Raw genomic sequence first — 11,463 nt, forward strand, 5'->3', positions numbered from 1 at the left:
TGTCTCTATCACACTCCGTTTCACATGCCTTGGCTCAGCCTGGCCCTTCCCTAGGATTTGAGAAAAGGGAGGGAAGCATCTCTGCAGCATAGTGGGCAGAAAGTCATTATTTTTGTCATTTATGTTGTTGTGTTTGTGTTTGTTATTTATATGGTGTTCGTTATTGTTGTCTTTTATTGTTTGGAAAATTAATCAAATTGTTTAAAGTAAAAAAAAAAAAAAGGAAGCACAAGTGAAATTTCCAGCAAATGTCCTGTTGTGTTATTAAAGAGGGCCTGTACTGCAGCCATTCACTCACAAACCATAAGGTTGCGAGTTCAATACCAGCAAAAAGGCTCAAGCTCGACTCAGTCTTGCATCCTTCTGAGGTCGCTAAAATGAATACCCAGATTGTTGGGGGCAATTAGCTTAGCTTACACTTCGTAAACCGCTTAGGGAGTGCTTAAGTGCACTGATAAGTGGTATAGAAATGCACTTGCTATTGTTATGAGTTTCCATGGTCAAGCAGGGAATCAAACTCTGGTTTCTGGAGCTGTAGTCCAATGCTTGAACCACTAGCCCATGTTGGCTCTCCTACAATTACTGAAATTGGAAGAGATTATTTGTGTGGTGCTGGTTCCCACACTCATATTTCTTCTCATGATTCCATAGCCAGTAATATTGTCAAGGATTGCTTTGTGGGCAGAGGGTCTTGTTTGTTTTGATGTAGAATGGATCTAAATTTCACAATACGTTTCTGAAAGCTGACTTCTCCTGTTCAGTAGCTTATTATAGGCTGATTCACCCATAGCTGAATGGATCATTGTATGTTTCTTACCTCTTTAATCAACTCTGTTTACTGAAATTTGCTTGCATATTCAGCTGCCAGATAAAATAATCAGTTTTCTATCTCCAAAAAATGAAATAAAAAAAGAAATAATCTATTTGCATACACAAAATAGCCGATTGATGTAGCTAAAGAAAGAACACCTCTCCCTCCACATTCGCTGGGGTTAGGGGCACAGGACCCCATGAAAGTGAAAAAACTGCAAATAAATAAACAGTACTTTTTAAATCTGAGAGAACACCTCTCTAGGAGTTTCTAGGTCTTCCAGCAGAACTCTGTGGTCAATATCCACCAGATTTTGACCATAGAAACATATTGCAGGACCTACAAATGCCTAGAGAGGTATTTTCTCGAGGAATCTTTAGGTCCTCCAGTGCAATTCTATTGTCAACTTCCAGCAGAATTTCTCTGGAGGACCTAGAGATTCCTAGGGAGAGAGCATATTAATCAAATCCGCAAATAATCAAATCCACAAAAGTCAAAAGCCGCAAATGTGGAGGGTCAAGTGAATTTAGCTTCTGGATATGGCTGGATTCAAATACAGCTTTTTGAAGCATCCCCTTTCAGTCATGTTGTAAAAATAAATCCATAATTATTGGTGGTCCTGTGAATGGTTCAGCCTGCATGTGTTATGAATTAAAACATGGTCTGCAGTAAGTCTTCTGCAGCAGATTAGACCATTCATAAAACTGGGGAATGGTGATATTTCAGTCTTTTCATGTTGAGCATTCTAGCTCAGAAAAGTTACTTTTTCTACAATTTTCAGAATGTCCCAATCACTGGCACATGGAATACGACTGGCCTGTGGAAACCACTTTCTGTATGTGCCTAAGGCATGTAGTGGGACTATGAAGGGACTTGCCAATGATTCATGTTTTCTTGATGCACATCAATATTTTACTTTTGGTAAAAGTGTTTATTATGAGCAGCACTGAAACAGTATACAAAGGGCTGTATGGTGATGTGACCTCCCCAGAAAGATAGCTGGAGGAATAACAGGGACAAAGGATCCAAAAGAAGGCCATAAAATTTCTCCATTGTAGGTCTTTCTTCTTTTGAGATCTCTTTTGACCCTGAATGTACTGTAGTACATCAGCAACGGTTGGTAGCAAATCATAACAATATGAACAAAAGACAGGGCCATCTTGTATTCTGCAGCAAAAATTGGTATAAGAAGCCAACATTCAACATCCTGAGAATTTTCACATCCATTTTTTAAAAAGGAATTCTTTAGTCCATATGAATATGGTTAGGTTTGAAATGTGTGTGAGAAATTCACAGCAGTATTACAAAAGAAAGACATTAGGAATATAACAGAGAACAGTTGGTCTTTAGTATCCTGCATGACTACATGCTTTTCATTATGATCTGCAAAAGCAGAATGAAGTATCTAAAACCATAAAGTATACACATATGTGCATAATTTATTCAACTTGTAGAATCCAGCTTTTCATGGCACAGAACTGATCTTTTTTTTAAAAGTGCACAGTACAGAAAGCTCCACTGAAAGAGCTAATTTCCAAGCTAATCACAATATGCAATAAGCAGTGCAAAACAATCCATCTTCCTCAACCTAGCCCACTTTTCCAGTTTCCTTTGTTGAAATGTGGCGAGGTAGCAAGGAACTATTTATTTGGTGGTCATGTGAATTGCCTGGCACATTAAGCCCTTCTGAATATTGTTTGGAATTTTAATGTGAGGGGTAAGGCCTTAAAATTGGGGACCCCATACTCACCCCGAAGCTGATGCTGGCAATCCTGACAACGTATGGCTACTTCTGAGGAGGATCCGTGTTTTCTGCTTTTAACCCAACTTTGCTCCAAACTGTGGCCGGTTACAAACCGGCACTTGGGACGTCCACAGGACGTCCCATTTTAAAAAAGGTCTAATACGGACTCTGTCCGTACAATATGGCGGCGACTGTTCCACATGGCCGGCACCATCTTTACGTATCGGACGCTCTGCGTCCGAACGTGTCGCGGCACCTGTGATGTCACGAATGCACCGCTGGCGCCTCACGACGTCACAGAGGCGCCGCAGAAAGAAGCTCCATTTTGGAGCTTCTTTTTTGCTCCGTAAGGGAGTCGCGCGGTGTGGCTGCGACGACTCCCTTACGAAGCAAATGGCGGCGGCGGCAGACCATCTCAAAGCGGCGGTCTATAACCCGCCATGGTGGAAATGGAGAAAATCCTGGTGTTTCCCAGAAACTCTAGAATGATCTTGGGTTCATTTGGCCTGTGTAAAGGCTTCAAATTTATTTGGCATGTGGACGGCTGGACTGGGTCCATTTTGGCCTTGTCAGCACAGGAAAAGGGGATGGCCTTTGAGCACTGGCACCTCTGCTTCCACACTGGCAAAAGCCCAGTGTGTGCCCATTTCCGCGGAGGCCAGAAACAGGCTTCTGGACTCCTTCATTATCAGCTATATCACTGAGCCATTTTTATTGTAGCAGAAGAGGCAGGTGCGTCAAGCAGGCTTTACACAGAGCCCCTGCTTGCAAGGAAGCGCAGCAGCTCCAAAAATGGGAAAGGCCAGCAGAGCCGATGCAGTGACAGCCTGACTGACCCATTTGCAGAATGACATGGTGTTGAATTTGATTCAGGCCAGTGCATGTGGTTAGCCCAGGACATAATGCTCTGGACTTGTCCTGGCTTAAGTGGCCGGTATAGATGCACCAAGTATGAGAGAAAAAATATATATGTATAAGCAGAAGACTGGTCCTTTTCAACAGGTCCCAGAGCCCTCAGTTCTAAAGAGAATTCCCAGAACAAATCTTTCAGTGCTAAAACTATCTGAACAAAAGCTTTAAAAAAGTGGATACAGGTGTTTTTTTTATTTAAAAAGAATATAGTTATGGTATTAATGATCCCAACCTTGCAGGCTTAAATTTTGTTTTATCAATCAGGTTCTGATTAGTTTCTATTAAGTTTTGATATATTACATTTAAATAAACTGACTCCAACAATAAAACACAAAGATCCACTGGTATCAGCAGAAAGAGCAGCATCTTTGATTCGATTAAAATGCCCAAGTTAATCATAATGGCCCATGTGGAATGAGGGTTTCCCAAGAATCAGCATTCTTCAAAGCCCATTGTCAAATAGCATTATTCATGCTAAAGTACCCCTCCTAGAAAGAGATCCATGTGCACCAAGGAGAAGCTATCAGAGATATGCTGATGTCCACCATCCACAAGCAGATTAAATGCCTTCAGGTCCTTTGGTTTCAGTATTATTCCCTTTGGAAAGTGAATCAGCTGGAAACTGTTGTAATGAAATAACGAAAAATGAACAGTCCTGTGTAATATATGGCACAAGCCACTACACAGTTTGGGACAACGTCCTGGTCTTTCTTTCTTCAACAGATTTATTCCAGAGACTGCGTAGTGAAGGCAGTTTAATTTTATCCATATTTTTGCTGTAAACATTGAGAAATATACCTAGGACAACTAACAATCCTGACCAGACATACCTAAAGGAAAGAGAAACATCGCATTAGCAGCTGCATGGACATCATACGAAGGGCATTGTAGAAGGCAAAACAGAGTTTCTGAACTGAAACTGGTAGAAAGGAAACAGAAGTATTCAACCTAAGAAAATTCCATATAAATCTTGATTCAAATGATCTGAAATCAGGTTTCTAGTTATTTCTCTTTCTACTATAAATTGTGCCATTGTTATTCAGGCCTCGCCTGAAAGACAAAGAGCCCTCCTTCCGACCACCATCTTGAGGGGGAGAGAGGCAGGCCAGCAACAACAGGCCTCGCCTAGAAGAAGAAAAGAGCCCTCCTTCCGACCACCATCTTGAGGGGGAGAGAGGATTTTTGTTTAATTGTATGAGATCGCTGTTGATGTATTGCTTTGTGACATGTAGCTTGTATGTTGTGAACCGCTTTGATCTGGAGGAAAAGCGGTATACAAATAAAAAAAAATTATTATTATTATTATTATTATTATTATTATTATTATTATTATTGATCATCATTTATTACGGTCATGCACAGAAAGGGTGTGTGTGAATCAAGAAAGGGATAAACACAGAAAAGTTATCTCCTCTATGAAAATACATGTACCTGGGGCACCAGGTACACAACGGAGGACAGTGGCTTGCACAAGCTAGGTGGGCCTTAAAATTTCTAATTTCTCAGCAAAAGTTATATTAGAATGGTCCTAAATAAACCTGAATAACACTATTAGATACTAAATACAATTAATACTTAGTTTCATAAAATAGAGAAGTGTGGGTAATACTTACTGGAATGTGAATGGTTTTGAAAAAAACAAAAAGGAAAGTACAATTGTCATTGCTTTTCTTCCTGTTGTGACTGAATAAGAAAAAAAACATGATTTAAACATTCGTTCCAGTTCAAATAAAATGCAGTTTTAACGCATCAGAACACAAGCCTCATGCAAAGAAAAACTAACATAGCCCTTCAGCCTCAGTTTATTTCAACTGGAATTCAGTTGCAACAGACAAACTGAAATCATGGTCCCCAAGACATAGAAATTTAGCTACACTTAAGATCCCAATAAATGATTGGGATTTATGTTAGTTGCAAATAACGTGCTGTTTTGATATAAGATGCATTACTAATCTCTTCTGAATTGGGAGCCACATGCATGACTTTTTTGCAACCACATAGAATACAATGTGGCCAAAGCATCAGAGTAAAGTTATTTTTTTTTAATTTTTATTATAAAACATAAAAATACAAGAAACATACAACACAACACAAAAGTTATTTTGATACAATCATCTTTCCTACTTCCTCAGCTACTCATCTGTTCACCATAATCATCCTTATCAATACAAACTCTTAATATCTGTTTATTATTAACCATGAATACTAATTCCTCTATAACTCAACCCAGCTGTGTACCCCACTTGGTATCTAATTACAGTAATACATAACTTTTCCAACATTCACCAGGCTACAGACATATGTAATATATAATATTATTTAAAATAAAATATTTTCTTTTAAAAGGATAAAAAATCTGTTTAATCTTGAATTCTAACCAACAATGGTAAAAAAGTTCTAATGGCAAACTTCCTCAGCTAGCATGATGTGTGGAATGCTTGAAGGTGCTTATAGAAAGGAATTCAAGGCACCATAACCTTTAATTTGTATTTCAATCAATTAAACCTACAGGGGACCACTTTTAATTTGGAAGAGAGAATGTTCATCTAAGAGACTTTTGGCTATTATCTGTGTTTATTTTGGTCCAGGTGTTTCCATGCACTGGACATAAAAAAGAATTAGAAAAAGTGAAGGACCATGTATGTAAATGTATGTTGTAACGTTAATTTGTTTAAGCTCTCAAATCTCCCTTAGTTATCTCAGAATGATATATTTAAATTCTGAACAATTTAATTAATTGTTAAAAGACAGTTGACTCATCACTGCAGATTGACTGCTGTAATAAATACTGCAGTATGCTGCCTGGTTAATACAGCTCCAGCCCATAGAAGTCTACTCATCCCCAGCACCTTTAGGCATTTACACAATGAGGCAGACTTCACAGGGCAAGTGACTGTGCATGGTGGAATTCCCCTGCAGGCACAACAATGTCAGCAAATTATGTCGCTCAGGCTGCCTGTCAGTCTTCTGCTTTAGCAGAAGATTTTGTGGTTATGAAGCCTTTTATAGGATCTCTTATCAGCCTTTCGCCATACCATATATCTGTCTCATTCTGCCACAATCTCCTGCAATGAAATAATATGCAGCAGTAACAGAGAACTTTTTTCACCCAATGGATAGCCAAAGCACTTCTTTATGGATGTGTTAAATATTTTATTCCCATTTGAAAAATGAGAAATTGCAGAACAAGAAGGCAAAATGATTCCTCCAAGGTCATCCAAGTGTTCACTCCCAGAAGCCCAGATTGGAAAACGGAAAATTGTTCTTCCTATTATTCTCCTTTACAGAAATAAAAAGATTAGGAAATATTGTAGCTTAACTGCACCACTCAATGGCAAATAAAGCTGGCATCTGGGCAGTCTGATGGCATGCAGCCACTTCAGCTGCTCACATCTCAACAGCTGCAAAAACTGTGGCATGTTTGGCTAGACGAATGTCTGTACATACAGCATGGCCTCCATTAGTCATTTAAACTGCATGGTTGGTCCTGAAACTGGGCATATCTTTTCGCTGGGATGATAGAAATGAGGAAGCCCATAACTTTTTCTCCTTGCTTATGTATTCCTCTACAATGCCGAGGACCAAGGCACCAGGGTATACACAGATTCCTTATATGTTGACCTCATAATGTTTAGAGAGAAATGTTTAGTTCATTTTTACTGTACTATGAGGAACAGAGGTAAATGGCCATTTCATAATCAGTAGTGGCCATGTGGATGATTGTGGATCAACTGATCACGTTCCATCCCCAATGTTAATCCAAGTTCATTGGTGTAGCTAAGTGGACTGATGTGCCTAGTAAGTTATAGCCATTATTTTTGAAGTATGAAGACCATTACAGGAAGTCTGTTTGATAGAGAAATTTAGGATGCTTCCAAAGCTTCCCAGACTGATACCCACCTCTATATTACCATACCAGGTTTTTCTTCAAAAATATTTCAACATGCTGATGTTGAGAACATTTTTGCTGCATATATTCACAGAGCAATTTTAGGCAAACAGTAATGGGAAATAAATCCCACTGATTTGAGTGGGGCTGACCCCTGAGTAAGTGAATAGTGAACTTCCAACTAGATAGCAAAATCTTATGGTCCCAGGAACCACAGGGAAAAATATACTGAATCTTCTACACCTTCCTGAGGTGAGAGACAGATGTCCAATATCAACAGGGGAAATCCAATCTTAGATTCCCCTTTCCTAGCTTTATGTCTCCTACTTTCTGTTGCTGGGAGATGGGAAAGGGGAAATGACCACGGTTTGGTACTGCCAGACATACAGCAGCTTTCCTTTCACAGGAATCCAAACCCTCCTGGTCCCAGATCATGTCTCTGTGTGAAAGAACATTTACACCAGCCCTGAAATGATCTAAAAATTGCATTCCTATTGCCATCAATGGGAGATAAACAGTAATAACAACAATGTCAGAAGGATGGTGAATGTCTCTTCTTCTTTTCACTTTGCTGGCCAGAGGCTGGCAGAGCACTGGATACACTAGTCAATCACTAATTGACTTTTGAACACAATCTGTTTTAATGAGTTCCACCATTAGATGGATGCACGATTTCTTGATCACATAAAATCTTGTCAAAATGTGAAAAATGTGAAGTCCAAGAATTTCTAAAGCACCCAATTTACATGCAAGGAGCATGGAGGTTTTCTAATTCAAGCATCCCCTCTTTGTTTGTGTTTACATACATTTTCTTTCTTGTGTAATATATACTTTGGTAGACAATTCTGAATTACAAATGTATGGAAGGTGGCACTGTTCCAAAACACACTGTAGAAATAATCCAGTTTGAGACCGCTTTAACTGCTTTTGCTCACTGCTAAGGAATCCTGGGATTTGTAGTTTATTATGGCATGAGATCTCTCTGACAGAGATGCTAAATGTCTCGCAAAACTGCAGTTCTCTGAATTACCTAGCATTTGAGCCAGGGCAGTTAAGTGGTCTGAAACTGGATTATTTCTGCAGTATGTTTTGGACCATTGTCTATATAGCAATGATCTAAATTTGTGCAAACAGCCTCTGCAGCTGGAAACACTGCATGAAAACAAAAAATGTACATGATTGTAAGACACACAACTCTCCACGGTATGAATCTAGCAAACCATTCACAGAACAAAAGAACCAGAGGAGAGAGAAAAAATAATTCACAAGTGGGATTTTCTTAAATACTTCTATGAAAATAGGAACCATATATTTACCTGTTACAGCTAAAAGAGCACCAAAGATTTTGATCAAAGCCAGGACAAAAGAGATTCCAAAATAGCCAGTCAAGGAAAACATGAATGCATAGCCATAGGTTTGCACTGGATGCTACAGAAACAACAAGAAATTATTAGCAAAATGCTAAAATGATACTGAGATATTATAAAATGCAATAAATATATTTAGTGTACTATCAAAGTTACTTTACTATTGAAGTTGGTACAAAGTAAATTGGTTCAAAGTAAAATGTTTTAAAGCAGATTTTACTTCACTTTGACTAGATAATTGAGAAGTAACAATGAAATTATAAGTATGTTTGACTTAAAACTAAATCCTGTTGAGCTTGGGTAAATGTATGAATTTTCAGGCCAAATGGTATCACAGAGCAATCTTATACATGTTTGCTTACAATTGTCCCACTGAGTTCAGTGATTATTACAGGAGTCCATCCTTAATTAGTGAGTCAAAGAATATACTTTACAATCAGTGCTGAGAATATAAAGAAATCTACCAGCATCACTGAAGCTGAGAAAAATATATTTTTTAGAATAAGCGTTTGAGGAATACAATCCACTTTGTCAGATGCATCAGAGGTAATGTAGCTCACAAAAGCTTATACTAGAAATTCTTTTTTCTCAAAGGTGCTACTAGCTTTTGTTAAAACAGACTAACATGGATATCTCTTTTTCTGTGACTGTTAAAGCCATTAATGTAGTTTTACCAAACAAATAATTGAAAAGCAAAGCAATATCAATATAATAAGTACATTCTTCACTGGAAATAATAAATGCATTTTACCTTTGAACAAAATGTTACTGCAGGAGTTAAACCATTAGTGCATGTCAGTCCCAATAAAATGTACAGGAAACCTATTGAATAGGAATACAAAACCTGGAATAGTTACAAAAACAAATTATTTAAACTTGTGGAATTTTTTTTTTTAAAAAAGGTTATGAATTGTGTGATTTGTGGTTTTGTTGGCACATCTCTTTTTTGATACCATCTCTTCTGAAAGTCATATTTCTCAAGCAAAATGAAGGTGAATTCACAAAGTGAAATTATATATTTGTTTCTCATTAACTTTCAATAAACCTTGCTCAGTTGACAGTTAATGTACAGTGATTGTCTGGTTAACTGATCTGCAATAGCAACAACCAAATAGTAATTGGTTAGAGGCAAAGGGAGCCTACATGGATCATTCTTGTTCAGTTTGCACAACTGAATGAGATCCTGACTGTTAATCCAGAAAAGGTAAAATATTCATCTCCTATGTCTTATTTCTATGCTATATCACCTAGCAAAATGCAATATATATTTTAATTTACGTAGATTTTTAACACAAAGGTTTTCGTTACAATCTGAATGGTAATCCTGCAAGACAAGACTGCAAATCTGATTAGAGAAGTTTTGCTGGAAATATTTTGTCCTTCTTATCCATGTTGTTTGTATGAAATCCTGCTATTAAGACTGCTGTTTTTTTCCAGCGATGCAATCTGTTTTTCTATGTGTGTGATCTAGGGTGAACAGCAGGGGCAAAAGTTTAAATCATGGCTCTTCCATGGATTGTATAGCTTGGAACTCACTGAATGCAGAACTGGGGAATAGTGGTGATTTTGGGGTTACTCCTTGTCCTAGTCCGGAGTAAGATATTTTTTTCTTAATGTTACTCCTATTCCTACTCCTGTAAAAACCTCTTACACCTTTACCCCTTACTCCTACTCCTACTCCCCAGCCCTGGGGGAAAGCCCCAGTTGTTTTGCAAGGCTGGTGTGTGTGTGTGTGTGTGTGTGTGTGTGTGTGTGTGTGTGTGTGTAAGCATCTTTATTTGCCTCCCAAACCTTTCCCCAGTGCAATATAATAAAATGGGGTTTTTTGGTGTTTGCATGTACAATAACAGGAATAAGGCGTAACAAATATATTTTTTTACTCCTTATTCCTACTCCTACTCCTGTAAAAACCTCTCACTCCTTTACTCCTTACTCCTACTCTCCAGCCCTGATCAAAGCGCACTGATGAGGGAGTCCAATTTGTCTGTTTGCCTCTCTGTGTTATTAGCATATAATAGATACAAAAAGTGTAGGTCTTAATGAATTCATTGGAAGTTAAGCATCTCCATAAATCTCTCCAATCAAACGCAATGCCACTTAAAAGTGACTACCCTATGATCTTGGTGTCATATAACTCCCTCTCACTTTAAAACAATCTTTTCAATTCTGGGAATAAAATTATACAGGTAATTTCAGTGGATGGAGTCTTAATTTTGCTGAACTAGATCAGTGCTAACATTCGTAGATTTTAGTGGCTGTACTAATACATGGTGGAATACTACTGCTTCTGAAAATAACAGGGACCATGTGAACTTTTTATTATTTGACTGGATGGTGGTCCACAGTATTTTATTTGCCTGCAGAGATATAATAACAGGAAGCAAGGAATTCATTTGGATGTTTCCAATAAAGCTGTATGGAATATATGAAAAAATAAAACAAATTCCAGACATAACATCATCAGTCACAAATGATTTTCTTGAGTAGTACCATTAATTGTAAGAATGCTCCCCTATGTTTGATACAGTGCTATGCCAAAATACTACTGAAGGCATTAAGATTTTATGTACACACTACCCCTTTTGCATGGACCACTCATGCTGCTATGGACAGCTCCAGGTTTGCCATTTGAACTAGCACAAACCAGGTGTCACTTCTGAGTCAGTGTGCTGGCCATAAGCACTGGAGTTAAACACTGTATCTTATACTGTACTATTCTATTTCCAAAATGTAAAATTAA

General features: G+C 38.1%; 1 protein-coding gene across 1 annotated transcript in view; it reads right to left on the reverse strand.

The window, feature by feature from the left end:
* Nucleotides 1–3,872: 3,872 nt before the first annotated feature.
* Nucleotides 3,873–11,463, reverse strand: part of SLC35B3 (solute carrier family 35 member B3) — a 20,993-nt gene continuing 13,402 nt past the window's right edge. The window contains exons 7-10 of the mRNA XM_042464660.1: nucleotides 9,475–9,567; nucleotides 8,673–8,784; nucleotides 5,081–5,150; nucleotides 3,873–4,297 (exon numbers count right to left, since the gene is read on the reverse strand). Of these exons, the coding sequence (XP_042320594.1) occupies nucleotides 4,147–4,297; nucleotides 5,081–5,150; nucleotides 8,673–8,784; nucleotides 9,475–9,567 (426 nt within the window). The 3' untranslated portion in view covers nucleotides 3,873–4,146. The remainder of the gene's footprint in view (nucleotides 4,298–5,080; nucleotides 5,151–8,672; nucleotides 8,785–9,474; nucleotides 9,568–11,463) is intronic.

The sequence above is a fragment of the Sceloporus undulatus genome, chromosome 4, assembly GCF_019175285.1.
Source record: "Sceloporus undulatus isolate JIND9_A2432 ecotype Alabama chromosome 4, SceUnd_v1.1, whole genome shotgun sequence".
Lineage (NCBI taxonomy): Eukaryota > Metazoa > Chordata > Lepidosauria > Squamata > Phrynosomatidae > Sceloporus > Sceloporus undulatus.